Source organism: Xiphophorus hellerii, chromosome 6 (genome assembly GCF_003331165.1).
Source record: "Xiphophorus hellerii strain 12219 chromosome 6, Xiphophorus_hellerii-4.1, whole genome shotgun sequence".
NCBI classification, from domain to species: domain Eukaryota; kingdom Metazoa; phylum Chordata; class Actinopteri; order Cyprinodontiformes; family Poeciliidae; genus Xiphophorus; species Xiphophorus hellerii.
In genome coordinates this window covers 27,646,737-27,671,478 of record NC_045677.1, presented here as the reverse complement: position 1 = coordinate 27,671,478, position 24,742 = coordinate 27,646,737, and the positions used below count along the sequence as shown (strand labels likewise).

General features: G+C 38.0%; 3 protein-coding genes across 6 annotated transcripts in view; 2 read left to right on the top strand and 1 right to left on the bottom strand.

Annotated features, from left to right (window-relative positions):
* The window catches only part of esyt2a (extended synaptotagmin-like protein 2a), a 43,947-nt gene extending 35,877 nt beyond the window's left edge, over positions 1-8,070 (top strand). For all 3 annotated transcript variants that reach the window (XM_032565722.1, XM_032565724.1, XM_032565723.1), the window contains 9 exons: positions 326-400; positions 1,168-1,254; positions 1,336-1,485; positions 1,597-2,030; positions 3,348-3,446; positions 3,535-3,666; positions 3,753-3,858; positions 4,022-4,071; positions 5,354-8,070. In XM_032565722.1, coding sequence (XP_032421613.1) covers positions 326-400; positions 1,168-1,254; positions 1,336-1,485; positions 1,597-2,030; positions 3,348-3,446; positions 3,535-3,666; positions 3,753-3,858; positions 4,022-4,071; positions 5,354-5,390 — 1,170 coding nt within the window. In that variant the 3' untranslated portion in view covers positions 5,391-8,070. The remainder of the gene's footprint in view (positions 1-325; positions 401-1,167; positions 1,255-1,335; positions 1,486-1,596; positions 2,031-3,347; positions 3,447-3,534; positions 3,667-3,752; positions 3,859-4,021; positions 4,072-5,353) is intronic.
* Positions 8,071-8,186: 116 nt separating this feature from the next.
* Positions 8,187-14,416, bottom strand: LOC116721774 (properdin). Its single transcript, XM_032565726.1, has 11 exons — positions 14,206-14,416; positions 13,217-13,355; positions 12,362-12,525; positions 12,103-12,270; positions 11,618-11,815; positions 11,370-11,537; positions 11,102-11,293; positions 10,458-10,631; positions 9,981-10,178; positions 9,098-9,209; positions 8,187-9,003 (listed from the first exon to the last, which is right to left on the bottom strand). The coding sequence occupies exons 1-11, from the start codon at positions 14,402-14,404 to the stop codon at positions 8,874-8,876; spliced, it is 1,842 nt and encodes a 613-aa protein (XP_032421617.1). The 5' UTR covers positions 14,405-14,416; the 3' UTR covers positions 8,187-8,873.
* A 1,475-nt stretch (positions 14,417-15,891) lies between these two features.
* LOC116721772 (receptor-type tyrosine-protein phosphatase N2-like) overlaps positions 15,892-24,742 on the top strand; it is a 189,418-nt gene continuing 180,567 nt past the window's right edge. For both annotated transcript variants that reach the window (XM_032565721.1, XM_032565720.1), the window contains exon 1: positions 15,892-16,176. In XM_032565721.1, the coding sequence (XP_032421612.1) occupies positions 16,086-16,176 (91 nt within the window). In that variant the 5' untranslated portion in view covers positions 15,892-16,085. The remainder of the gene's footprint in view (positions 16,177-24,742) is intronic.

Here is a 24,742-nt window from a genome sequence, read left to right as displayed (position 1 = left end):
TCTGGTGTTTTTTTCTGGACTTTTTGGGTCATGGGACTTTTACCTGCTCTTTCCCAAAGTTTCTATTCTAAATCTTCTGTTATTACAGCCCCAAATTAATACTTGATGAGCTCAACTTATTGTTTTTTTTACATTTATGAAACTCTTATGTGTTTATAAGTGGATTATTTTGAGAAAAAAAGAAGCCATTCTGAACATTGAGCTAATTTTAATGAAAACATAATTGGCTCCATTGCTGTTCAGGTTGTGTTAGGAAAACCTTTGTTTTGATCAAAACTTCTCATTATTCCTGTTTGTTCATTGAAACCTGTTTGTTTTCCTGCAGTCTGGTAAAAAAATGACCAGTGATCCCAGTCCAGTGGTCCAGTTCAGAGTGGGACACAAGTCCTTTGACAGCAAGGTGAGGGCATATTTGGTTTACAGACTTAGTTCAACTATTAATGATATTAATAAAATCATTTCAAGGAATAAATATGTACTTTGTTGATGTAAAGTCAATTTTACATCAGCAAAGTCATCTGGTTCTGAATATTGTTCGTTCAGGCTAAAGCTAGGCCATATGACTTAACCAATAAAAGCTCTGATTATTTTTTGTGCTCACTTTATTTTCTGAAAAAAATTGAAGAAAAATATTTTCAAGAAGTTGCTTTTATTTCAATCATCCTTCCTGTGAGTTTTACAACAGAGTACAAAAACCAGGCTATGAGAACTTCTATTTGATGACAATGATATAGTCATAATATTAGCATCATCAATGATTCGTTATTAATTAGCCAAGTGCCACTATGTAGGAGTGTTGTAAAACAGAAATCCTGGGGGAAAATCATGAAATGATACAGTGCCACAAAAAACCCTGACTTTATTCTTGTAATGAAAAAAAAGAAAAAGTTAACCCGGCCCTTATGCGCCATTGCAGAGTTGACCAAATAAATAAAAGCTGTGAAACATTCTTGTCAAACAAGATGACAGGCTTGATGAAAAAAACATCAATATTTTCCAAAAAATGTAATCTTAAAAAACCAAAAATTGTATTAATCGATACTGTTGATTTATCACCAGCCCTATTCCAGACTCTACACTTCTTCTCAGATCAGCCGGCTGTCTGAACTATGGCACATCGTCTGTTTTCCCCTCTTAAAGTTGTCTTTCATCTGCATCTTTTTCCAGACCAAATATAAAACCAATGAACCAGTGTGGGAGGAAAACTTCACCTTCCTCATCCACAACCCAAAAATGCAAGAGCTGCAGGTCGAGGTGAGGATGTTTCCATCTGTTCTGTGACCCAGAGTGTTTCCCTCGTCCCTCCGCTGAGCGTTTTAACCCCGGCTGTTTCAGGTGAAGGATGCAAAGCATGAGTGTTCGTTGGGGACGCTGGCTCTGCCCCTGACCCGTCTCTTAGAGGCGGAGGACATGACTCTGAGCCAGCGCTTCCCCCTCAAGAACGCCGGACCCAGCTGCACCCTCAAGATGAAGATGGCTCTGCGGGTGAAACACCTTGGATATCAGTCACCGTTTGCTCTAAACTTTGATGTATTTGCTGAGCCTCTAATCGCTTTTTTTGTTTATGTTTTTTGTTTTTTTTATTATTTCCATCAGGTGTTGTCTCTTGAAAAGATACCAACCTCACCTTCAAACTCCACCCCGTCATCCGTCCAGGTCCGCAAGTCCAGCTCTTCCACTCCTATCCCACAACCCTCCGTTTCCTCAGATTCCAGCAAGCCTCCGCCCTCCATCTCAGACGTCCCCCGCTCCTCCACCGCCTCCGTCCAGGACCTGTCCAACCGGCGGAAGGAGTCGGAGCCCCCAGTGAAGTCCATGGGGAGCGTGGACTTGGAACAGGCTGGTGTTGGAGGAGGAAGAGCTAGAGGTCAGAGCCTAGCAGAAACTGGGAAGAGCACATCCTACCTGGCTATCTCTGGTTCCCAGCAGTTCCTGAACGGGGGCAAGGAGCCAACGCCCAGCATCGCTTCGGATATTTCCAACCCCTACGCTGCTCAGGAGCTGCATCAGAGACTCCAGCAGCTGCCCAAGTGAGTGTAGTTAAAGCTGCAGGATGTGACTTTCAAAGAAATATTTTTTACTTATTTCTCACCATGTTGTGACAGTTTCTTATGGGAAATATAATCTGTGAAAAAATTTAGCTCCTCTGCCTTCTACCAGTGCTAACTACAACCAACCAATCAGACGCAGGTCTTAGTGCTGTTAATCACCCTCTTCACCCTGCTACATTACCACAGTGTAGTTAGCATGGCCACCGATGACAATGGACAAACGGTCTTTCTGTAATGTTGAGTTGCTTCGCCGCCATTAGCATAGTGAGAACATGAGGTTGATTGACAGCGCTAAGCTCCGCCTTCTGGCTCTGATTGTTTTTTTGTTTGGGAGGATTGCATTTCTTAGTCACTAGTAGATACAAGCATGAAATAATCAAAACATCACATCAGAAATTATTTTGATGAAGGAATAACATTATAACATCATATAAACCTCAAAGATGTGAATCAATGAGAGATATGGGGTCATACTGACTAATTATTATTACATTTTAGAGCAAAGGCTTCAGAAATTATTGTGAGTCATAAGTAACATTATTTTTCTCATTAAAGTTTATGGGAGTATGTTAGGTATAAACAACAGGATAAAAAATCAAGGAAGGTCAAGTCATATCTTACAGAACCTTAAAGCAAAAGTTTAAAAATTGTTACAATCTAAAAATGAGTCTTCATTAAATGGCTTACAGACGTCAGCAGGTTGTGATGTCATCAAGTCCGGATCAGAGAAGGAGTTGTAAAAAAAAATATACCATAAAAATAAAAGTTTGTAACACCTGTAATATATTAGCCAACAATTATTGTGCTCCAAACAGCGAAATGATTACGACACACTCTGATAACGCAGTGGTAATGTCCTCATCATTTGTTGTCCAGTTTTAGCTGAATAGACAACTTTGCATTCAGAGTTGCACTTTAAATCTGTTTGAATGGATCAAAAAGCTCGTTAAGTTTTAAACTATCAGAAAAAGACATTTTGACATGAATTTAAATAAACAGTTCATCACAATGCCCTCAGGCTCCTAAACATTACATTTAATTAGTAAAACTAGTTGAATAACAAGTTTTTACAGCTCAATCTATTGACAATAAAATGCTTTGTCTTGACTACACTCTTGCTTTTTATTCATACTTAGAATCTTTTTTTCTTTTTCACTGTGTTTTCGTTATCCATGTGCGTTAAAGATTTATTGACTTTACACTGGAACTGATCAGCTTTTCATTCTAAATCAGAAACTGTGAGAAATGCTGGGCGTGTGTGGAAATAGACGTGATGTGTTTTTTGTGTGTGTGAAGTGGCTCGGATTCCAGTCACAGCCCTCTGGGCACCATCCAGCTGACCATCCGGTACAGCACGCAGAGGAACAGGCTCATCGTGGTCGTTCACTCCTGCAGGTAGGCGGCTGTCAGAATAATCACAGCAACGCCTTTACATTTTGTAAGAAAACTCTATTTTTTAGAATCTTTTTGTTGACTCCTGCAGAAACCTGATCGCTTTCACGGATCACGGCTCAAACCCGTACGCCCGTCTCTACCTGCTTCCTGACAAAAGGAGGTCGGGACGGAGGAAAACTCACACGCATAAGAAAACACAGAATCCGAATTTCGATGAAACGTAAGTCAAACTGTTAAAACTCATTTCGTTTTCATGCCTGGCTGCGTTGTAGCTGATGAAAAGCTGCGTTTCTCCTCCCTGGTCAGGTTTGAGTTCTCTGTTACCTGGATGGAGCTCAGTAGTCGCAATCTGGATGTTGCAGTGAAAAACAGTGGAGGTCTGCTCTCCAAACATAAAGGTCTTCTTGGAAAGGTACTTTCTAATTATAGTTTTTATCATATACTTGCTTAAAGAGATCTTAAAATACGTGAATTAGTTTCCTGGCTGTGGGGAAATCTGCATAGGTTAGCGTCTGCAAGTTTGTTGGCTTGAAATCTTTCTTAATCAATTAAATCTTCTTTTTTTTTCACGTCAGGTCTTGGTGGATTTAAATCATGACGATATAACCAAAGGTTCAACACAATGGTACGTTTTCTCTAATGCTTGGCAGAAATACTATTTTAAAAACTTTTATTTCATCTCCTACTAGTAGCCGAATTTATTTCATTTTTTTACACAAGTCTGTCTACGGTTTTCATACCACAGTTTTATTTTGCCCTGAAAATTGAATTCAGCTGCTGCTAGAGATGGGAAGCCTCAAAAACGAATTACACACATTTACATTTGTTAAAATCTTAATTTTTATGTCCAGAGAGATTATTTTTTTAACTCGCCTTTAATTTGATTTGAATTGAATGCAGCATGATGCATCAATAAGTGAAATCAATAATCGGTATCACTAATTCCTCAATTCCCATCCCTGGAATAGTTTCCAGATGTCCTGGATGGTTAAAATACACAATAAGGAAGCATTTACAGTCAAATACAGAAAGATAATGAGTAATTATTGCTTTATTTAATAACACATTTTGCATTTTGACAGAAAGCATAAAAAATAACCTCAAAACACTTTTACCATTTCAAACTGAAAGTTTAACAAAGTAAAAGCGCTCACTTCACCCATTTTTGTTGACCAAAAAATTTAATTAACATTATTCCATTATATTGTTCTCCTTTTTTCTAAACCATTTTTCTAAAATTATCTTCTAATTTCCATCAAATGGAAACATAATCACTCCAAATATGACACATATATGACTCCATATATGACAATCGCCTTTGCTCAGTTCCAGTTTGGCCACTAAAGGCTCAGAAAAGGGATTTTGTTTATTTTCTTAAAGCCGACAGAAAGACTGATTAAATTATACAAATATTAGCATTTCTTTGGCCAGTGTTACAGATTACTATGAGTTTAATATAAATGGTAAATGTGCTTGAATGCTCTTGCCTTTCTTGTTGTTTAGATTGATATTACAGTTTTGCATAAAACAAGATACATGTTGAACTTTTACACCAATATTTATGTCCATAAACAGCAATGAATGATTTTCTTGATGGATTTTTGTGCTCGAACGCACAGTTGCACGTAATTTTGCAGTAAGAGGAAAATAATACAAAATCTTCACTAATAAACATCTCTGCGAAGGCCCCCCAGTAGTCCAGTTCCCTCATATTTCTATGTTTTTAGCAATAAAAATCATATAAAAAACTGGCTGGAGTTTTGAGTCTCTCAGCCTGTTGGGTTACATCCCGTTCGTTTCTTAGAAGTTGAATGTACATCTCAACCTAACTTAAACCACCAAGCTCTATAGGATGTAAAATTCAAAATGTTCACTTCTAAACTTGACAAAACGTCTTTTTGCTGCAGGTATGACCTGACTGTCAACGGCCAAATTCAACCATAAGAAGTCTTCATCATCACCACACTTCCACTTATGTCCACAGTACATTTTTTTTATTATCCTCACGCTTTTTAAATGTGTAAAAACTAAGAGAAAAGCAGCTTTAGACACTCATTAATCGCATCAGTCGCAAGGCAAGGCTTCCCTTTAAGAAGTGAGTAAAGAATTTCAGAAATGTAAAAAGAGTATATACAAGTTAATGTGCCAAGATGGAAGTTTTATCCCATATTTATAGAAGCTAGAACGGTTTATTTTCTGTTGCCACATACACTATATATGTATGTTTGTATATACTGTAAAATGATGACGGACAAACTAAAAGACGGTTTATATTCTGCACATATTAGAGAGGCTGGTGTCTTAATGGCCAAAGGATTGTGTGTAATTTAATCTGATTTTTTCTATTTTTTTTTATTTTCATCCAAACGTTCTTGATGGTTGTTGAAGGGGAGTGTGTGTGTGTGTGCGCGGGGGCAGTTGAACCAAAGAGACGAGAAGTATTTTATTGCTTTAGCTCAGATAACACAACTACATGCTGGCTTTTTAGCACTGTTGTAAAAAAATAAAAATAAACAGACACGGGTGAAAGAACCAAAGAAGAAGAAATTCACTCACTAAGTTGTTAATGGGGTTTGTTTGCTGTGCAGAAACACTCTTGTTACGATGAAATAAGACCATTACCAAGTGTTACCTTTTTGGAATTGAATGTGACTCTTTGCACATGAATATTTTAAAACCTGATAACAATCATTAGTATTGAGTGTCAACATTACATCTAGCGAAGTGGATGGAAAAGCCATAAAATGGTTACGTTTCAGAGATGATTGTTTTTAAAGGGAAATCTTTCCATTCAGATCAAGCCTGTTAAAAAGACAATTAAATTAGCTGTTATTTTATAATAAACTAATTATAGAACTGGTCTATGTTTGGCCATACAGGCTAAAATAACTAAACATGCTGCTGCAGTTTTAGTTTTTAGCATGTTTAAATAGTTGCAGAGTGTTGGTTCCAGGTATTACCTTCAATTTCTTCATTATACTGAAGCCACTATGTGCAGATTTATCAGGTTTCCCTACATACATCCTATTAAAGCAAAACATACATTATCAATTAGTTTAATTTTCTGATTTAGAAATCAAAAATTTGGAAAAATAAAATAGAATATGTGATTTGGCAAAAATCCTGACTGAGAAGTCGGGCTCCTTCAGAAATAAAAAAACAAAGAACATTAGTAAACAGTTTGTACTGAAATGTCCATCCTGAGTGCTTTAAAAGGGAAAATCTTGGGAATGTATCTAATTTTGAAATAAAAAACTTGAAGAAATCCTGTAATTCAGTTCTTTAATAGAAACTAAAAAATGGTTTATCATTTTTAATTAAGAACTGGTCCAGATGATTAAAAGTTAGTTTTTTCAAATTAAATTTTTTCACATAAACACATCATCACTTTGCATTGATCTACATGGAAACACCTGGTGCATTCAAAACACCGTAGTAACCACTGCATGCCAACCCTGCAGGTGGCGCTGTAATGCTGTGAATGTTAATGCACCAAAAAAGAAGATACACCTGGGATTAAAAGGTTAATTTAGCAGTGGGGCTTATGGCCGCTCTGATTTCATGTTTTTGCAGTTAAACACAAGTGAAAAAACTCAACACATAATTCTGCATTTTATTTATTTTATTGCCAGTGTTGCTCTTTTCATCCATCTGACTAGCAGTGCGCAGCAGCATGTTGGGGAGGTTCATGCTGCTCTGACTCCAATCCGGTTCCACTCCTACTTTCAGAATAAAACCAGTTAATTTGGACTGGAAACATGATGGAGACTTTTTGGAAGATTTACTTGACGGTTTCATTCCTGATTAAATCTACGCATAGTGGCTTTAAAAACATAAAAATGTCTAAATTTGGAACCATTTTAACATTTATAACCTTCACAGCGGGCCTGGTTGTCACTTATTTTACAATAAGCTCTGTTGTCAGTACTTTGATTTGTTCACATTCTGTCTTTAGAAACATTCAGTCTTAACTTTTTATGTTTCACGTTGTATTTAAAAGGAAACTCAGAAGATGGCATTTAATTATTATTTTTTCTATAAATATATATCTATATATACGTTATATTGAGCAGTGCTTTTGCTTTACAGCTCTACTTCAAAAGGGAATAGTAAGAGCAGCAACATAACGTAGGTCTTGGTATGAAACGCTTTAGATAAATCTGCTGCTGCTGTGTTTGACACTACAGAAGCAGCGGTTTTCTGTTGACAACCAGGATGTTAGGTTGACATTTGACCTTCTAAACACCTAAAATCTGTCGATTTCTGCATGTTGCGTTTACATCAAGCATTGAGAAAGTATTTTAAATGTGTATATGAATAGTTTTGTGTGTTTTCCAGCTGTTTCGCCTTTGTTCTAGTCTGTTTTGTAAGAAGCGTTACGTTCTCCTGGAAGCTGTCGGCTTTGAAAAGCCTCTGAGGCTGATGTTGCCTTCTAAAGGTGGTTCTTCTCCTCCATCTTTTTAATTTATCTTGTGCCTTACGAAACACGTGACCCGGAAATAATAATGTATGTATACGTGTTGGGAAAGAGGCAGCCGGATGCTACATGTGTCTCAATGTCTCTTTGATGTCTTTCAAACTAAATAAAGAGCTTTAAGCTGACAGAAGCAGCACAAGGCTGGTACATCTGTTGTGGTTTTTTATATTTGTTTCAGAAGTGATCATGCAAAATTCAGTCTGTAAAGCACCAACTAGATTAGTTTGATTTTACTTTATTTTTCTGTGTTGCTTGTTATGTCTTTATTTTGTTTATTAATATATAGCCCTGTTCTTTACCTTGTTAAGCACTTTGTTTTGTTTTTTTTAGACCAATTGGAGCTGATGCAGATGGACACTGTTTGTGTTTATGGACACTTTTAGGAATCAGTTTGTCAAAAGACGATCCTAAATAAATGTACTTTCCTTTCTATTAGTCACATTTGTTTATTTTTATTTTTTGTTTGCTTTAGTTTTCATTAGAATATCATAGTATGTAGGGCCACAAACAACTGAGGACTTTGACCCAAAGCATTTAGAAACTGTAAAAAAAAAATAAATTCCTAAGACAAATCTTTTGGATACAGAATAATTTTAAATAAGACGAGTGAACAACTTTCTTTGGTTGTGACTGGAAAACTGGCAGAGTTTTAAGTGTGACTTAATTCCTAAAATTTAATTACTGTTTCAGAAGCGGAAGAAACACAGTATGTTTTACAGTCGGATTCATGCTTATTTATTTTTTAGTCTAATTCTTTTAAAGCTATTACAATAATAAAGAATCTGATTTGGATGTATAAAGAATGACAAAAATCACAAAAAGCAAGGCAACAAATTTACCCATCTTGCAGAGTAAAAAGTTTTGAAAACAGACTTTAAAATGCAGTTTCTGCAAATATGTCACCAATAAAGCTAGCTTTGACATTGTTGATGTTGTCGGCTGATGCACTGTTAGGTGCAGGAAGGGACATTAAGGCAGTCTTCAATTTCATACTTCTTCTCTCCATCAGGAAGCGCACCACAGTCGGCGTTTGGCTTTCCATGGAAATGTGCTGGTTCCCGCTGACGACCAATAGTTGGACTGAAAACACATTTTTTATTTTTTAGTAAAACCTGTTTATTAGGGAATCTGGACTCTTACTGTATTAATATTGGCTTGTGGATTTAAAACATACTTGTACTCGCTGTAGTCGGGTTTACAGATTCGGAACCTCCTACGTTTAGACGAGACTCCGCAGGCCGGTTTACATAAACTCCAAGGCTCCCAGCCATCCCAGGATCCTTTCACTGTAACACATAATGTTAGTTTGTAAAGCAGTTCCAGAAACTTAAAGGGACAGTGTTATGCATGTTCCAGACACATAGTGCCATTATATAGCACAATCAAGTAACTGTTAAGTTCAGTTGTTAAATAAATGCTAGATATTTCAAATGTGACTTAAGAAAATGTAATTTAATGCTTTGAAATTGAGCTTCTGTTGCTTTAAAAACTCCGGCTCTTTCTGAAGCTGCGCCTTCAGGAGGTCATCACAACATTGCTCCTCTATTAACCCTTTACTTACTTTTTTCTCTCTTTTTAACTAGCGTTGCTCTCGCACTACGAGCTGTGCAGTTTCACCAGGCTATGATAATTACTGCTGGCTAGTCTGAAGGAGCTGAGTGGGGAGTTGTGGAGGAAACTACTCTGTGAGGCGCAGGCTCGGAAACCTGAACGCTGTAGTTCCGAGGAGGAGCTGCGTCTAAAAGGCGGGGCTAGGTCCACCCAGCCGCTTTGCACAACTGAATGGTTGCCGTGGAGATGAAAGGATTTCTCAAACATGCATAAGGGAATTACATAACATGTTGTAAAGCCCACAAAAGTCGATTTTACGTAATACTGCCACTTCAAAATTCCGATACAATTGGTTGTCAGACAGCTACAGGCATCAAATATCCATCAAAATATATATATAACTTCAAGTAACTATTTACATTGAATCTGTCCCTCACATGATCGACCTAACTGTTGATCAATCTAATAGAAAAGGCAGGAAAGGGTTAAAATATATCTGTACTCACGATAGCATTTATCGACGTTGTAGCAGACCTGAGTGTCTGTCAACTTTCCGTCGGTGCAGATGGAGCCGTTGTGAGCTCGATGTAGGCAGGTGCGGCTTCGAGTCTGCTTGCCACCTGTTGTCATGCAGCGGATATCTCTTCCTCCAAATGCATACGTACAGGCACCCCAGGCGGACCACTCGGCCCACACGCCGTCCACTGTAAACCAACACAATTTCATATTGGTAAGTGATATTTTTCATTTTTTTCAATATTTGAGAGCTTAACAGTCCAGCCTTTTAAGGCATTACTCTTTAAAATTCTCAGAGTTGTATATTTGTTCAGTTCAATTTGGAGAGAAAAGCACCAAAAGTCCAGCTATTATTAATTAAGTCACATTTGCTTAATTTCAGACGGATTATATGAGTGACATCAGAAATGTGAGAAACATTCTGGAGAAACAACAAAATGAATCTGAAGCTCTTGAACCTGCTGTACCTGGGCAGTGGACTTGTGTTGAGCACAGTTTGGTTTGCTTATCGTTTCCAGGACATGGGCGGCCACCATGATTGGGAGCGGGGTTGTTGCATCTCCTCTCCGAGACCTGAAGAGCCACGCCACATGTAACAGGGCATGGAGTGAAGGCTGACCAGGGACCCCAGTTGCCATCCACTAAAAAAGAGAGATTTATGAATGGGAATAATATATTCTTAATTATCTCTGCGTGGACCAATGGGAGCCTTGGAGTTTAATTTAAAACCTTAGTGCTCCCATTCATCCATTTTCTATAGGTTCATTGGGAGATTGGTGTTTATTTTTAGTTGGCATTGAACAAAAACCTAAGGAACATCCTAGAGAAAGTTGCCTGTTAAATGGCAACTTGGAGACACAGGTTAAACATCCATCCATGCACGCAGAAACTCCTCAGGGCCTTTTAGAGGGACTATTTAACCTTAAATGTATTTTTGATCTGAGGCTGGCTGCCCATGGTAAACCTATGACTGTACCAGATGAACACTCAAGTTCCAGGTAGGGAATTTTTTGGTTGATCAACTGGCGGTTGGGATGAGCTCTGTCAGTAGACCTGTGGATGTTATTGGGTACATTTTAGTGGTCATATTTAAAGAGACATGCAGGTATACCTGGGCAATGAGGTAGGTGGTTGCAATGTTCAGTTTGGGAGTTGTCACCTTGGCATGCATTACCAGGTGGGTTCAACGACGGGGCAGGGTTAGAACAAGATCGATGGCGAGTCCTCAATGAAGCTCCGCCAGGTGGGATACAGGAAGATGAACAGTCGCCCCAGTTTGACCAACCAGACCAGACTCCATGGACTGAAAGACAATGATATTCACATCATGTTTGCATTTGAGTGTTATAGATTTAATGATGTGCATGTTTGTGGCTTACAAGGACAGGGTCTATTACAGACGCTGCTCCGAGTGCTTGGCCCCTCGCAATATTTGCCACCATATTTAGGGCTAGGGTTGTCACACCGCCTAAATGACAGCTGCAGACCCTCTCCACAAGAGACGGAGCACGGAGCAGGTGGAAACCAGAACCCCCAGTTGCCATCCACTGAAGAAAAAGTCAATCTTAGCTTACTGCTTCCTACTGCTATTTAAGAGATCAGGTCATCAGTGAGCTTCCCATCTTACCTGGACAATTAGGGAGTTCGCTGCAGTCCTGCGTCTCAAGAGCATCACCAGGACAGTTGTTGCCTGGTGGTACCGTGTCAGTAGAGGGGGCTGGGTTGGAGCAGGTACGCTGTCGTACCTTTGTGGGCATGTTTTGGTCAGTGATACAGGAACCAGAGCACTGTGACCAAGCTTCCCAACTGGACCAACTTCCATGGACTCAACCATAAAAAAGAACACAGAGACTGTGACAACATTTAATTAACTTAAAAGGTAGAATAAATCCTTGTTACATAAACACTTTGGATCCATTGCTACCAACCCTGGTTCTCCAGGTTGTGTAGCAGTGAAGTCACGTAGGATAGTGAACCCTGAGGACCAGGATTGGAGTCCATTGATATAGATATCTGGGTTGGGTTTCCTGGACCTTTCACGTTTTGATAATTTATCTGAACATTGCAGCAACCCTGGTATTGTCTTAGAGCTGAAAATAGAGCCAACCTCACCTGGACACTTGTTGCTGGCCTCACAGGACTCTTTCTCTTCTTCAGGGCCAATGCATGCTGAGCGACATTCAGGAGGACTGGAGCAGACTCTCTGCCTTGTTCGGGTTCCTGTTCCTCCACAGGTGACTGAGCATGGAGTCCAGGGGTTCCATAAGCCCCAGCCCTTATCTAACTCAAAAATACATGATAAATAGTACATGAAGGAATCAAGGTATAGTGTCTTTTAGTATTTCTCATCTAACTTTGAGCATTTATATACCATTGCAGCAGGTGCCGCTGCACACGTCTGTCTGCAGTGTGTCCTGAGGGTTCTCACACTCTGCTTTTCCAATGCCATGACACTTCCTGCTTTTCTGTCTCACGCCCTCTCCACACAGAACATTGCAGAATGACCAAGACGTCCAGGGAGACCATGTGGGTGGGCTGGAAGAACATTTTTTTACATTTTATTTTAACACGTGTTTGGTTTCAGGATAAGTACAGTTTTATGGAAGTTTGTTCCAGATTTGTGGTACATAGAAACTGATGCTGCTTCTCCAGGTTTGGTCCTGGTTCTGGGAGGGCAGAATCTTTAATGTATTGTGGTACTAAGCCTTTCAGTGATTTCTAAACTAATAACAGTATTTTACAGTCTATTCTCTGAGCTACAGGGAGCCTATTCCACCTCACATACAAGTTTGAATAGATCTTGTCTAGGATGTTAGTTCTTTAATCCTGGAACTGTTCTTCAGGTGACAGAATGCCGACTTTGTAACTGTCTGTACGTGACTGAAGGTTCAGGTCTGAAGAAAGATCCACAGAGCATCAATCCTGGGCTGCCTTCAGTTGTAGATCCATCAGTCAATCGTTCAGTACGGTTTGGATGGAGCTACTGGTTTCACACAACAGTCTGTTGATGGGAGGAGAGAGAATCTGCACTGCTAGCAACAAGCACAAGACACACTAATGGATCACGTTTGTCAACTAATAAGATGCAACATTTGGTATTTGGGTCCAATTGGTGGTGGAAGCTCTCCTGAATATGCCGGACCTTGAAACTGCATACCAAACTGCACCGTTCTGTTCCATACCGCTCAGTGGAAACGAGGTGGATGCAACTCTGTGTGACGCTTACCCACAGGAACGACATGATCCATCTTCTGCTTCGTAGCCGTATTGGGAGTTCTGACAGCAATCATCTTCATCCACATCGCCCAAATCTTCACTACACTTACCTGTGGTCAGGTCAAAAGAACCAAAACACCGCACACACTCTGCACACACACAGAAACATATTTATTCATTAAAAGATCACTAGAACAAAGCATTTTATTATTATATATGGTCACATATTCTCTTCAAGATAAAAGCCTAAACATTTGTTTATTCAGAGTTTCTGTTCCATCAGTTTCTGCAGAATTTTGAGTCTTTACTTTCAGGCCTGTTTTTGTCATGAGAACTGACATGTCCATCAGATGAGTACCCAGGATTTCAACACAGGAGAAAGTTTATGTTCTCTCTGAAACATTACGCAATTTTTAGGCAAACCTTTGAACGAGCAAACATGAATCTGTGGAGATTTGCTTTTATTTGACAGCTGACAGCAAAACAGAGCTGTTTTCTTGTATTATTATGACGCTATTACAATTGGCATTTAAAATATAATCTTATTGATTGTAAAAAATAACATTAGCACTTCATGAAATCAAATGTCACAGAGGATAGAAACATAAGAAAACCAGGAGTGCATTTTTATTGTGGTTCTTCATTCAGATTGTAGGTTACAGAAAGGAATACTTTACTGTTAGTTTGAACAGTATGTTTATGTACATGTTGCTGTTTTTTTACTTTTAAATTTACTTTGTATGTTTTGTATTCACAAGATGAATTTTTGTAAACTCTTTTGTGTGTAACCTTTAGCAATACTTAGCAGATTTCACTTTTTCTGTGGCTGTTCTGTCTAAAACGATTTTGTGATTACTCAGCAGTAGAAAAAAACTTAGAGGAGAAAGTTTTGCACAGAGTTTTGAAAAGGTATTGAGCCCCACAGATTTCTTCAGCTGTTTTGTCTTTTTGCCATCCTAAGCTGAAAGTCTGGCTGAATACGTTTATATTTGGACTTACCTGAGCGCTTCACAGAAACCAGCAGAGGAACCAAAACCACCAGAAACCTGAATGTTTCCTTCATCCTGGAGATCCTGGACAGAATTAAAGCTTCACTTTCCTTTTCCCTGAAACTGGTTCTGGTTCTGGTCCGCCCCCGCTGACCTTCTGCTGACCCAAAATCTGTTTGGATGAGCCTCTGATCAACATTGGTCATCATTTCTGCAAACTGAGATAAGTGGGGTCAGGAGGTTGTCAGGTCCTGTACAGCAGTCAAAGTCCAGTGTATTTATTTTTTTTTTTTAATGGAAGCATTAAATTCTTATTTTCAATTTTTTATTCTTCTTATAGTCTTTGTACAAATTGTGCATTTGAGGCTTCCTGATAGATTTATGACAGAATTAAGGTTGTTAGGCATTTTATTTAATGATGTATTTAAATATGTTTCTGCAGCAAATATTTATCAAACGTACTCTGACAAAGTTAGATTCATCCATATTTAGATGCGATTCCAGGATTTTGAGTTGATTTTTGTTCCTGTTTCTGCAGAGACGTTGCTCAATCAGGGATCTGTTTCAGCGTTCCCTCCCAATGCGCTGATCTTCACTTCCTTTGACATTTCTTCACACATTTGGAACATAATGTGAGTCATCTTGACAGTGTTTTTCATTTTGAAATATGAACAGCTAAAAATGCAGCAAGACCTGTTTAATTTTTAACATCATATGTACAAAACTATTTTAACCAGAAAAAACAGATTTTTACACTCAAAATGGAAAAAGACAGTAAATCTGACTCATCTTTTTCCTGCACACGGGCAAAAGTTGATCCTATTTGTTAAAGGATAGTTTAATTAAAGAGGGAGAATTTTTTAATATATATTTTTTATTCCCTCTGCCAGTCAGTCCAGGCTGCATGATATCAAGGCTTTGCAAGATTCTGCTTATTTTGCAAAACCTGAGATAACTGGAGGTGTACCTTTGGATGTAAAACATGTTTTACATGATTTACATGATTCGATTATGAATCCAATTCATAGTTGAATTGATTAGTTTCAATTCAATTATGAAACTAATCCTGGAACGTGAGAAGAAGTTTGTAATATTACAAGAATAAATTCACAGTATCACGAGAATAAAGTTAAATTGGTGACATCATGAAAAAAATTCAAAAAAAGGTAATCTAAAATTTCAAGGTTGTGTCCGAAGTCACAGGTGTCCTTCATGTTTTAGGTGTTATTCTGCTTCAACACAACTGAACTTAATGAGGTTTTAGAAGCAGTATATTAGTCACTGGGTTTAGATGTGTTGGAGCCTTGAATGCTGGTTTCTGCAAGCAGGAAGGAATGACAAACTGGGTTAGAGCTGATCTCACATCAGCTTTAAAGCTTCATTATCCGAGTCAAAACTAGTATATGATGCAATGGTTCTTGTGTTATTATTTGCTTAGAAATGTGCAAATTAAATATGTGCAAACCATATGTCCAATAAATCTGCCATGAGTTTTTGAATAAAGTACCGAAAAGAAAAAAAAAAAATCGGCTTTTTTCCAATTCATGCATCGATATTTGGAAACAAAGTCTACAGAAATGATTTGAAAGTCTCATCATCCTTCTTCTTTTTAAACTCTTAGAAAATAAACTTCTTATGGAGCAGAACATTCTAGGAGCGTGAGGTTTATTGTGAAAGGTTTCAGTCGGAAGCGCTTCCGCGATGATGATGTTGTGAGCGGCCGAGCCTCCAGCAGCAGAAACGCCCTGCATCCTCTCTGCTCTCCCCCAGCATCCATCCGCCTCCTCCAGCCGGGGAGGGGCCGCTCTGGACGGCAGGAGAGACTCAGCAGACCCCGCTGAAACCGATGGCCTTTTAAACCCTCCGGAGAAAACTAAACCCAGCCGAGAAATGGATTCCCTGCCTCCCTCCTTCCTCCTCCTCCTCCTCCTCATCGCTTCCCCGCTCTGCTCCCCTGCTGCTGCTGCTGACAGTAGAATCGGTGAGTTTTAAATTAAAATATGATTATTAAAGACAAGCAGAGCTGGAGCTGCAGCTGCAGAGGTTGTCATTACCGAACCTGACAAATCCAGACGTGTTTGTGCTGGAGATGTGTGATCTGTGTCAACACTGGATCAGGAAGCGACGGGCTTCACCTGAGCCGGAGAAAAACAAACACGGCGGATCTGTAATTCATTTCGCGACAATAATCCTCCGCAGATCACAGCCTGGCAGGAAAATCAGGAACCCTGAGCCTGAGGAGCGAGAGGTGAGGGAAAATGTGCAAAAATATGAATATGAGCCTTCAACACCGCCAGGAGTAAGTTGGATAAATGAAAAAATAGATGCATTTTAATATCAATTTCATATGTTTAAACAAGCTTTTAATGAAAAGCAACAATCTGAATCTATAATGAATGAGCAACAGAAATGTTAAATAATAAATGAACACACACACTCCTGTATGAACGCGCGCGCGTGTGTGTGTGTGTGTGTGTGTGGGGGGGGGGGGGGGGTGGCAGGAATAATTGCAAGAAACATTAACACTTAAGTTAAATGAGAAGTGGGAAAAAAATGTAAACAATAAAAATTTGAATTAAAGTGCAAAAAATCTGAAATCAGTACAAGATAAATATCAAGATTTAGTTACATATAAGTCTAAATAATTAATAATGGATGGTACAAATTTAATGCATAAATTAAAATGTTTGAAAATGTGGCCAAAATGTAGTTTGTCTGAAAAATTTAAATACACATTTTAGGAGTTGAATAAAGTTACCAAACCTCTCCGATGAAATAAGAAAAGTTTTATTTACATAAACAAGCCATGTAAACAAAAATGACTGCAGACATATTTATAAAAATGATGTTTCTAGAAAATAGAATTTGTATAAAATTTGAAATTGCAAACTGTTGCAATGAAGAGAAAACAGCTAATAGTGCCAAATCAATGAAAAACGAGACGGCACACATTCCGGCTTCCGTCGTTTCTTCCTTATAGACGCAGATATTGATCGGAAATTTAAAGTGCGAGTTTGACGTCTCCGGCACAATACCATCTATTTATAGATATCTAATATTGCCCCACTGACTTCACCGTGTGGCGGCTGCAGGGTGAGTGATGCAGGGAGAAGCTGCTCACAGGGAGACCCTCATCCTCATCGTCACCGTCTTCATTATCCCGCGCTCTTCCTCAGATTATATAAGAAGCTCGCTGAGGATACTGCTGCGTCAGTCTGCTGAGGAGACACTGAAGTCATAAAGTCAAGATCTGTAGGTCATTGAAATAAAACAATGTAGATTTTATATGCAGCATCCAGTGATTTATAACTGTAGCTACTTTTCCAAACGTTCCTATGTCTGTCTCAAGCTGGAGGTCCGCGGGCGCCCCTTAGTGGTCTGTGAAGTACTGCACGTAAACGACCGTTTATTTTCCGTGACGTTTAGTTAGCGCAAAGTGCGACGCTAAGAAGAATAAGACAGGAATGGAGTCTTTGAGGAATTTTGTGAACTGAAGGAAATATATAGGATATTTATAGTGTTATTTATTTATCTTCATAATTCAAACTGTAAAAATAGAATTTAATGGGTGGGAAGTAGTGTTGCTACATAATACAACAGGTGGCAGTATGTTGCTTGAAGTTGCTTGCGGTCCGCCATTATAGAAAAGAAGAAGAAGAGGAAGAAGCAAGTGCAACGCTACTGTTAGCTTACCAGAGAATTGTGTTTGAAAATAACAACTGTCTTAAGACCGGGTGACTAAAAAGAAAGCCTGAAGATACCGGTGGAGAGTTTCTCAGGGTGAGTTGCAGAACTTTTGTTTTTGAACACTATTACGATACATACAAGCATGCAGACCTCTGTCTGCAGTATTCTGAATGCTACATGCAGGTTGAGGCGGTGAACTGCTCCGCCCCACGCTGACTAACTGCATCTTAACATCTAAAATAAAATTATTTATGTTGGACTGTCTGCTGGTTGAAAGAAAAGGTTTGTTTTTGCCAAAGCAACTCGGGTATATTTTTCTGTTATTATGCTTCTAAAGTACAAATAGTCATAAATCTTTAGTGCACGCAACACCTGTAGTGCAAAGAGCTTTTTTGATTTCCATGCGTCAGTGCCATTGTAAGGGGGGTGCAGGAAGCGGTATGAATGAATGAAAAAAAGAAAAAAAAAACGGTTACACAAAAGTGTTTCACTGTAAAGATGGTTTGTAGTGTGTTTTGTTGCAACTTGAAGTGTGAAATAAACTTCAGTGGAGTTTAAAAACAAAATATGTGTATAGGTTTATGTCTGGTGGAACGATGTGTGTGCCCAGTTGATTTTTTATTGTAATCCATAGGGAGGCCCAGAAAATCTTTGGGAACCACTGACCTAAAGCAAGCTTCTCTCTCTTATTAAAAAAGTTATTTCTAAGTTAGTTTTGTCCAACTAAACAACACTTGGTAATATTTTGTGTTTTCATAGTGTACATTTGTAACAAGTAATTCACTCAGCTTTACCACTTTCTTTTGCTTTACTTCCTATTAGTTGCTCACACATCAAGTCTGTCATTTTTGGAGAGGTAGCAGCCATGCAGCTGCAGGTCAGAGGACAGATGTTGCTCTTTCATATCAAAACAAGCCAGACATTTGAACAGGATGAATGCATGCATGTGTGAAAAAGTGGATGGATGGATGAATAAATTAAGCTTGAATGGATGCTTAGAAAGATAGATTGATGCAAACTTAGTTATGCAGGAAAAATCTGAATAATAGTTTTTAAATTCGTTCTAATTATACTACAATGTGAAAAAATGTTTAAGTAGGTCAGCAGAAGCTTGTTGATGGAGTGATCCTCTTCTATTCAAGAGTGAAAAAAAAGGGAGAGTACAAAATTAATTCAGTTCTCTTTTGGGTGTTTCACATAGATGGATTGATATAAGCATAAAAATGAAGTAAATGTTACCATTACATTCGTAAAATCAACATAATTTGTAGAAGTTTTTAAAATTCTCCTCACAAAAAGATCCTAAACTTAAGCATTTCATTAACAGTAAAAGTAAGTGGGTCACGTTGTCCTCAGTGGGTTGTGTATATAAGTTTTTAATCAAATATGACTCACCGTGACCTTGTGAAAATAATATTTGAACGCTATTTTAAAGTGGAATAATTTGGCTTCAGGGAGCCACAGCAGTGAGAATATCATGACTTGTAGTTTCCCTGCCTTCCTCGTCTTCTGTACAACATAACACTCCAATAACTGAGTCAAAGTCATTTAGAAATCCATGCAGGAGTTTATTGTGATCTTAAGATTGTGATCTTGCTGTCAGATCACAATCCACTGTATTTTATGTGGATGTTTTCTACAGAATGGATCAAAATAAACTTTGATTTGCAAGGTATTGGTGTTTTTTTCTGAGTTTTATAAATGAATGCATAGTGGGAGCTTTCTAATGATTGGAAATAGTAAAACTAAACAGAAATAAAATGATAGTGCTCTGTAGTCACCTGCTGAACAGAAACTGTAAAGTCAGCCAGCTTGGCCTCATAAATGACGATGTTAAGATTTTATATTTTTGTTATTACTGCTGCATGGAATGACTTTCAGTTGTTGCTTTTTATTCATTTCCCTTTCTAAATATAGAAAACATTCAGACTAGATTTGTTTTTGTTTATAGCAAAAATAAATCCTAGAAAGGCCTTCTAATTACATTAAATTGGTAATAAACTATAAATGTACCATTTTTGCCAGGGCGGTAATGCTGATTTTTTTTTTTTCTAATATAAAAAAATTCAAATTTTTTCCTGAGTCCCTTTCAACTTATGAAAAAAAAATAGTGTTAATATTTAGCTTATTGGCTTTTGTTCTGCCCAGTTTCAATTTGGTTTTGCTACAGAAAATCTGTCTTATATACCTAAATACATGCTAGTAAACATGCTAAAGTATGTTAGCATGTTTACATTAGCATGAGCAATGCTAATGTAAACATTTGTTTAATGTTAACATTAAGCATTTTGTGAATGCAAAATGTTTACAGTTAGCATGTGTACATTAGCATGCTAATGTAAACAGCCACCCACCCATGAAATTCTATTTTTAATTTTGCAATGTATATTAGCATGCTAATGTAAACAGCCACCCACTCATTAAATTCTATTTTTAATTTTGTAATGTATATTAGCATGCTAATGTAAACAGCCACCCACCCATTAAATTCTATTTTTAATTTTGTAATGTATATTAGCATGCTAATGTAAACAGCAGTCCAAAGCTGAATACATAAAATTCAAACTAAGTCAGAACTTCATATAACTGGGACAGTTCTACTGAAAAACTTTAAAGCTTCTGGATGTTCGGTATTTACAAAAGTTCAGGGATCACAACCATCTGCAAATATGTGAAACCTCGTCTAAAAAAGCTTTTAAATGCCTATTTTAATAGTTCAGACACTAAGTATACCTTAATATGTATTAATATGCACATTGCTTGATTTAGTGCAGCTGGTTGTCATTTTTTTTAGCATGCTCACCTGATGTGTGAGCATATCGAGTTTTTGTTGTTTCCTTTTTATTTCTTCAATTTGTGCTTTCCTTTGCTACCTCCCCTGCAACTTTGCTTTTGATTTCATTTATAATTTATTTCTGCTTTCCACTAGATCCCTACTTCCTCCTCATTCGGTCATGCTCTGATTCAGATAACGTTGAGTAGATGGAATAAGAAAAAGTAATTAAAAATCAATTGGATGGCATTTTAAAAAAATGTGTTTACATTTTTTGTAGTTTTGCAAAACTCTGTTTAAAGACCGTGTCACATTTATTTTTATTGCATTGTAAAAAAAACAACAACTGTTGTTTTAGGCTTCAGTTACCAATATTTTTTTTTCATATATATGTAATTTGTATTTGTGGTGTGGTCCTGACCGATCAGATGGTGTTTGTGTGGTAAACACTGTCCCAGCCGCTGATTCAGTTTCCTTCTGGTTTCCTTCTGGACTGAAAGATGGGGACAGGCTCAGCTGTGGGACTTCTTAATCATTAACTTGGACCTAAATAAGGCCGACACTGCTTGATCTGGTGTGACCGTCACCTAGGCAACGCTCATTACCATTTCATATGTGATGCCTTGCTGGCCAGCTCGGTGGAAAGCTGCAGAGTTGCTGAATGAGTAAAAATATCTGATTTACCTAGAGTTTCTGAAGGAGATGATTTTAGTAAATATAGTTAAATAAAAAGTAAACTAAAGGTAAACAGTAGATGTATGTGAATACAGAAGCAAATCAAAAGCAGAAACGATCAGAACAACTCAAGACAGGCCGATATTCTCAGAGGTTATGTTTGTTTTAACTGGTTAAATGACAAAGCAAGACATAAACTACAACCAGATTTTTAGAAACTAGATTGAATTTACGATCCTGAGTCAGTTCTCTGCAGAATCACCTTTCATTGCTGCTGCAGGTCTTTTGAGGGTTAACTCTGCCATCTTCACAATTTACCACCTGAAATTCACGTTTGTTTTTTGCATAACGCATAAATCTTTGAATGATTTGAAGAGCAATTATGAACAGTAATATTGAAGTGTTAATAAAAGATCTGGGTTTGGATTAGGCCACTTTAACACACACATTCTCCTCTCTACCTGTAGCTGTGACTCTTCGTTTAGGATCGTCTGACTTGACGGTAAATCTCCACCTCTAAAAGATTTTCTTCTTGGATTGCTACCCATAAACAAAGAAGCATTCCCTCAGGATAATTCTGCCATCACCATATCTCAAGTGAGGTGAATTTTACGCTTAGCATTCAGGCCGCAAAGCTTAGTTTTGTCTCATCTGACCAGAGGACCTTATGTCAATGTGTCTCCTACATAGCTTGTAGCAATCCGAGCTACAAGCTACAGAGCCTTTTCTGGCTTTCTTCTCGGCTCTCGCCTATAAAAGGAAGGTTTTGTAGATTGCTTGTTGTCCCGTTGATGAATATTCCCAGCTGACCTCCACTGTCACCATGGCTGCGTCTATAATTAATGCTCTCCTCTCCCTGTCGGTCAGGTTAGGTTTGCTGTTGTGGCATTGGAGTAGTAAAAGTTTAAGTGATTTTCATTTTTATATAAACTTCTGTGAAATACTTTAGATTTGTCTTTAGCGCTAACAAGACTATTGTTTTCTAAACCTTTTAGCTTCCAGGGATAATGTGTTTATTATCACATTATTATGTGGGCGACTGTGGCTCTTTGGTAGAGTAGTCGTCTTGCGATCAGAAGGTTGTAGGTTCGATTCCAGCTTCCTCCTGCCACATGTCGATGTGCCTCTGGGCAAGGCCGATTTGCGTATCGGTTTATAAATGTGTTTGTTTGTGAGTGCGACTGGGTGAATGTGACTCTAGTGTAAAGCGCTTTGAGTGGTCAAAATAACTGGAAAAGCGCTATATAAGTTCAGTCCATTTACCATTTTATCTTTAAAAAATGTTGCACATTAATAAAACTTGTTAACATTTAACCGCCGTTCCATTTATGGTTTACTTTAAATAGCTGAATAGCTAACAGTTCGTTGATGTTGAAACCGATGGCTTTAGAGGAAAACTTGTCACTCAGATGAGTTCTGCTGCCAGCTGCTTTTCTGACTGTGTTGACTGAAATCTCTGTGTTCTGGTTTCCAATCAAAGCTCCAGCAAACATGCATCCGTTCTGAGTGTGTTGCTCTGTTTGGCCCTGCAGGGTTTGCTCCTGCTTTTCTGTGATACTGGTAACTCTTGGAAGTTTACACGTTAAAATAGTTTCCACACAACAGAGAATTTTGAATGTTGAAAGTTTTTACTTTACATGCATATGCATGAAGGATCCCATGGTTTGCTTTTTAGTCAGTAAGGTTTTATCTTAACCTTGTTGAGATCAGAGGATTCCAATAAGAGCAAGTCTGAAAACAAAGCCTAAAGCTTGGTATAGCAATAAAGGAAAGAAGAATCACAAGAAATGAATGTGAGAGGGCGTGACGGATGAATATTTTGTTGCTTTGAAAGACAGAAATCTGCCAATTTAAGCAGTCTGGATGAGCAACATCTTATACAGAAATGGATTTCTCTGCAAAATTGCCAAGTGCAGCTTTTTCTGCTAAATGCTTCACTTTTTTATGCTTGCCTTAACGTTCTGGTTGCGTGTTGTTCTGATTGATCGTTTCTGCCAGAGCTGCCACCCAGGATAATTGGACGTTTAAAAGGAGGCCAACAGAGTGAGAGCCTATTCTTTGTGCAGTAACACGGACATGGACGACATGCAGTTGGCCGGTTTTACCATCCATGGGGAATTGCTTTGATAGTTCATTAGAAAAGCTGAAAATGAAACTACAAAGTTGGTAAAAGCTTTTTAGTGACTCTGGTTTCTCATCTTCTAGCCAGAAACATAAACACAGAGGAAACGATGTGTTTTCAGGAGAAATCTGAAAATAGGAAGGAATTGATCAGCAATGAGGTCTGAAGGAGTTTCACACCAAATATATTTGGCTTTGTGTTTTTCTCTGAGTTCTGTTCCTCTTGGCAAATAAATTATTACATTACTGCCCCCTGTGGTGGTAGCTGTGCATTACAGCCAGTTGCCTTTAGAATCAAGATGTCTGTTTCTAATTGAACTTTAGAAAACTTTGGAGTGACTGGTTCAGTGGGTAGAGGACTTTTCTTCCAAGCAGAAGGTTCTGGGTCTAATTCCAGTTTTCACATGTTGTTGTGACCCTGGACAAGTACTTTGGGTGGTCAGTATAACGGGAAAAGTGGAATTGCTTAAATGTACGTACACTGTATAAAGAGATGTTTGATGTCTGTATTTTCCAAATAATTGACTAGAGACAGAAAATGTTTTCTTGAAGTCAAAAATATGCACATTTATTGATAATTTTATGCAATCTAAGCATATTTAACTGCTGCCACCAACTGTTTTGGAGGGGAACTGCAGGCGTTGCTATCCACTGGCTCTGACCCTGGACTAAACTTTGCTTGTTCTAGATAACTTAAAATGACTTCAATTATTTTGATTCGCTGAATTAAAAAACTGAAAGAAAAAAAGAATGAGAGTTTTTTAAAAATATATTTTAATTTTTTTTTTAAATATATATTTTTCTCTTCAAATTCAGTATTAATACAGTATTAAAAGGCAATTCTATCAAATACCTTTATTATTCAGACATTCATCTAATAATAATGTCTTGATCATACTAACATAAAAAAGAAAAATTTGTCTGTATTTTTATGTTGGACAGTGAGGGGAAAATGTATTATTTCTTCATGTTTATGTTTCTATCCACCTCCAACAGAAACATTTATTTTTTCGTCATTAAAGGTTCTTGCAGATTATTTAAAAAGGTTAAGAACTGTCAAGTCTTTGGACAAAATAGAAAATATTTGTAATTATCTGCTTCACAAGATGTAAAACGAATCTATACAAGGTCACCACTCTCAGTCAGACCGTCAGATTTCTCCCCCAGGTGAAGCAGATGTTTGACACAAGTCGACAGACGGCACTGTGGGAAATGTAGTGCTTTTAAAGGCCTTGCCAGGAGGCTGTGGCCTGACTACCGCCGTTCCCTCACAGAGTGAAGCTGATTGAAT

What these genes read in the sequence shown, in the direction of transcription:
- LOC116721774 (XM_032565726.1), bottom strand. Translation starts at nt 14,404, where the DNA reads ATGATGACCAATGTTGATCAGAGGCTCATCCAAACAGATTTTGGGTCA. An exon ending in CAGCGGCACCTGCTGCAATG is followed by an intron (nt 12,271 to 12,361) that starts GTATATAAATGC and finishes TTTTTGAGTTAG; the next exon opens with ATAAGGGCTGGGGCTTATGG. An exon ending in CCACCTACCTCATTGCCCAG is followed by an intron (nt 10,632 to 11,101) that starts GTATACCTGCAT and finishes TCTCTTTTTTAG; the next exon opens with TGGATGGCAACTGGGGTCCC.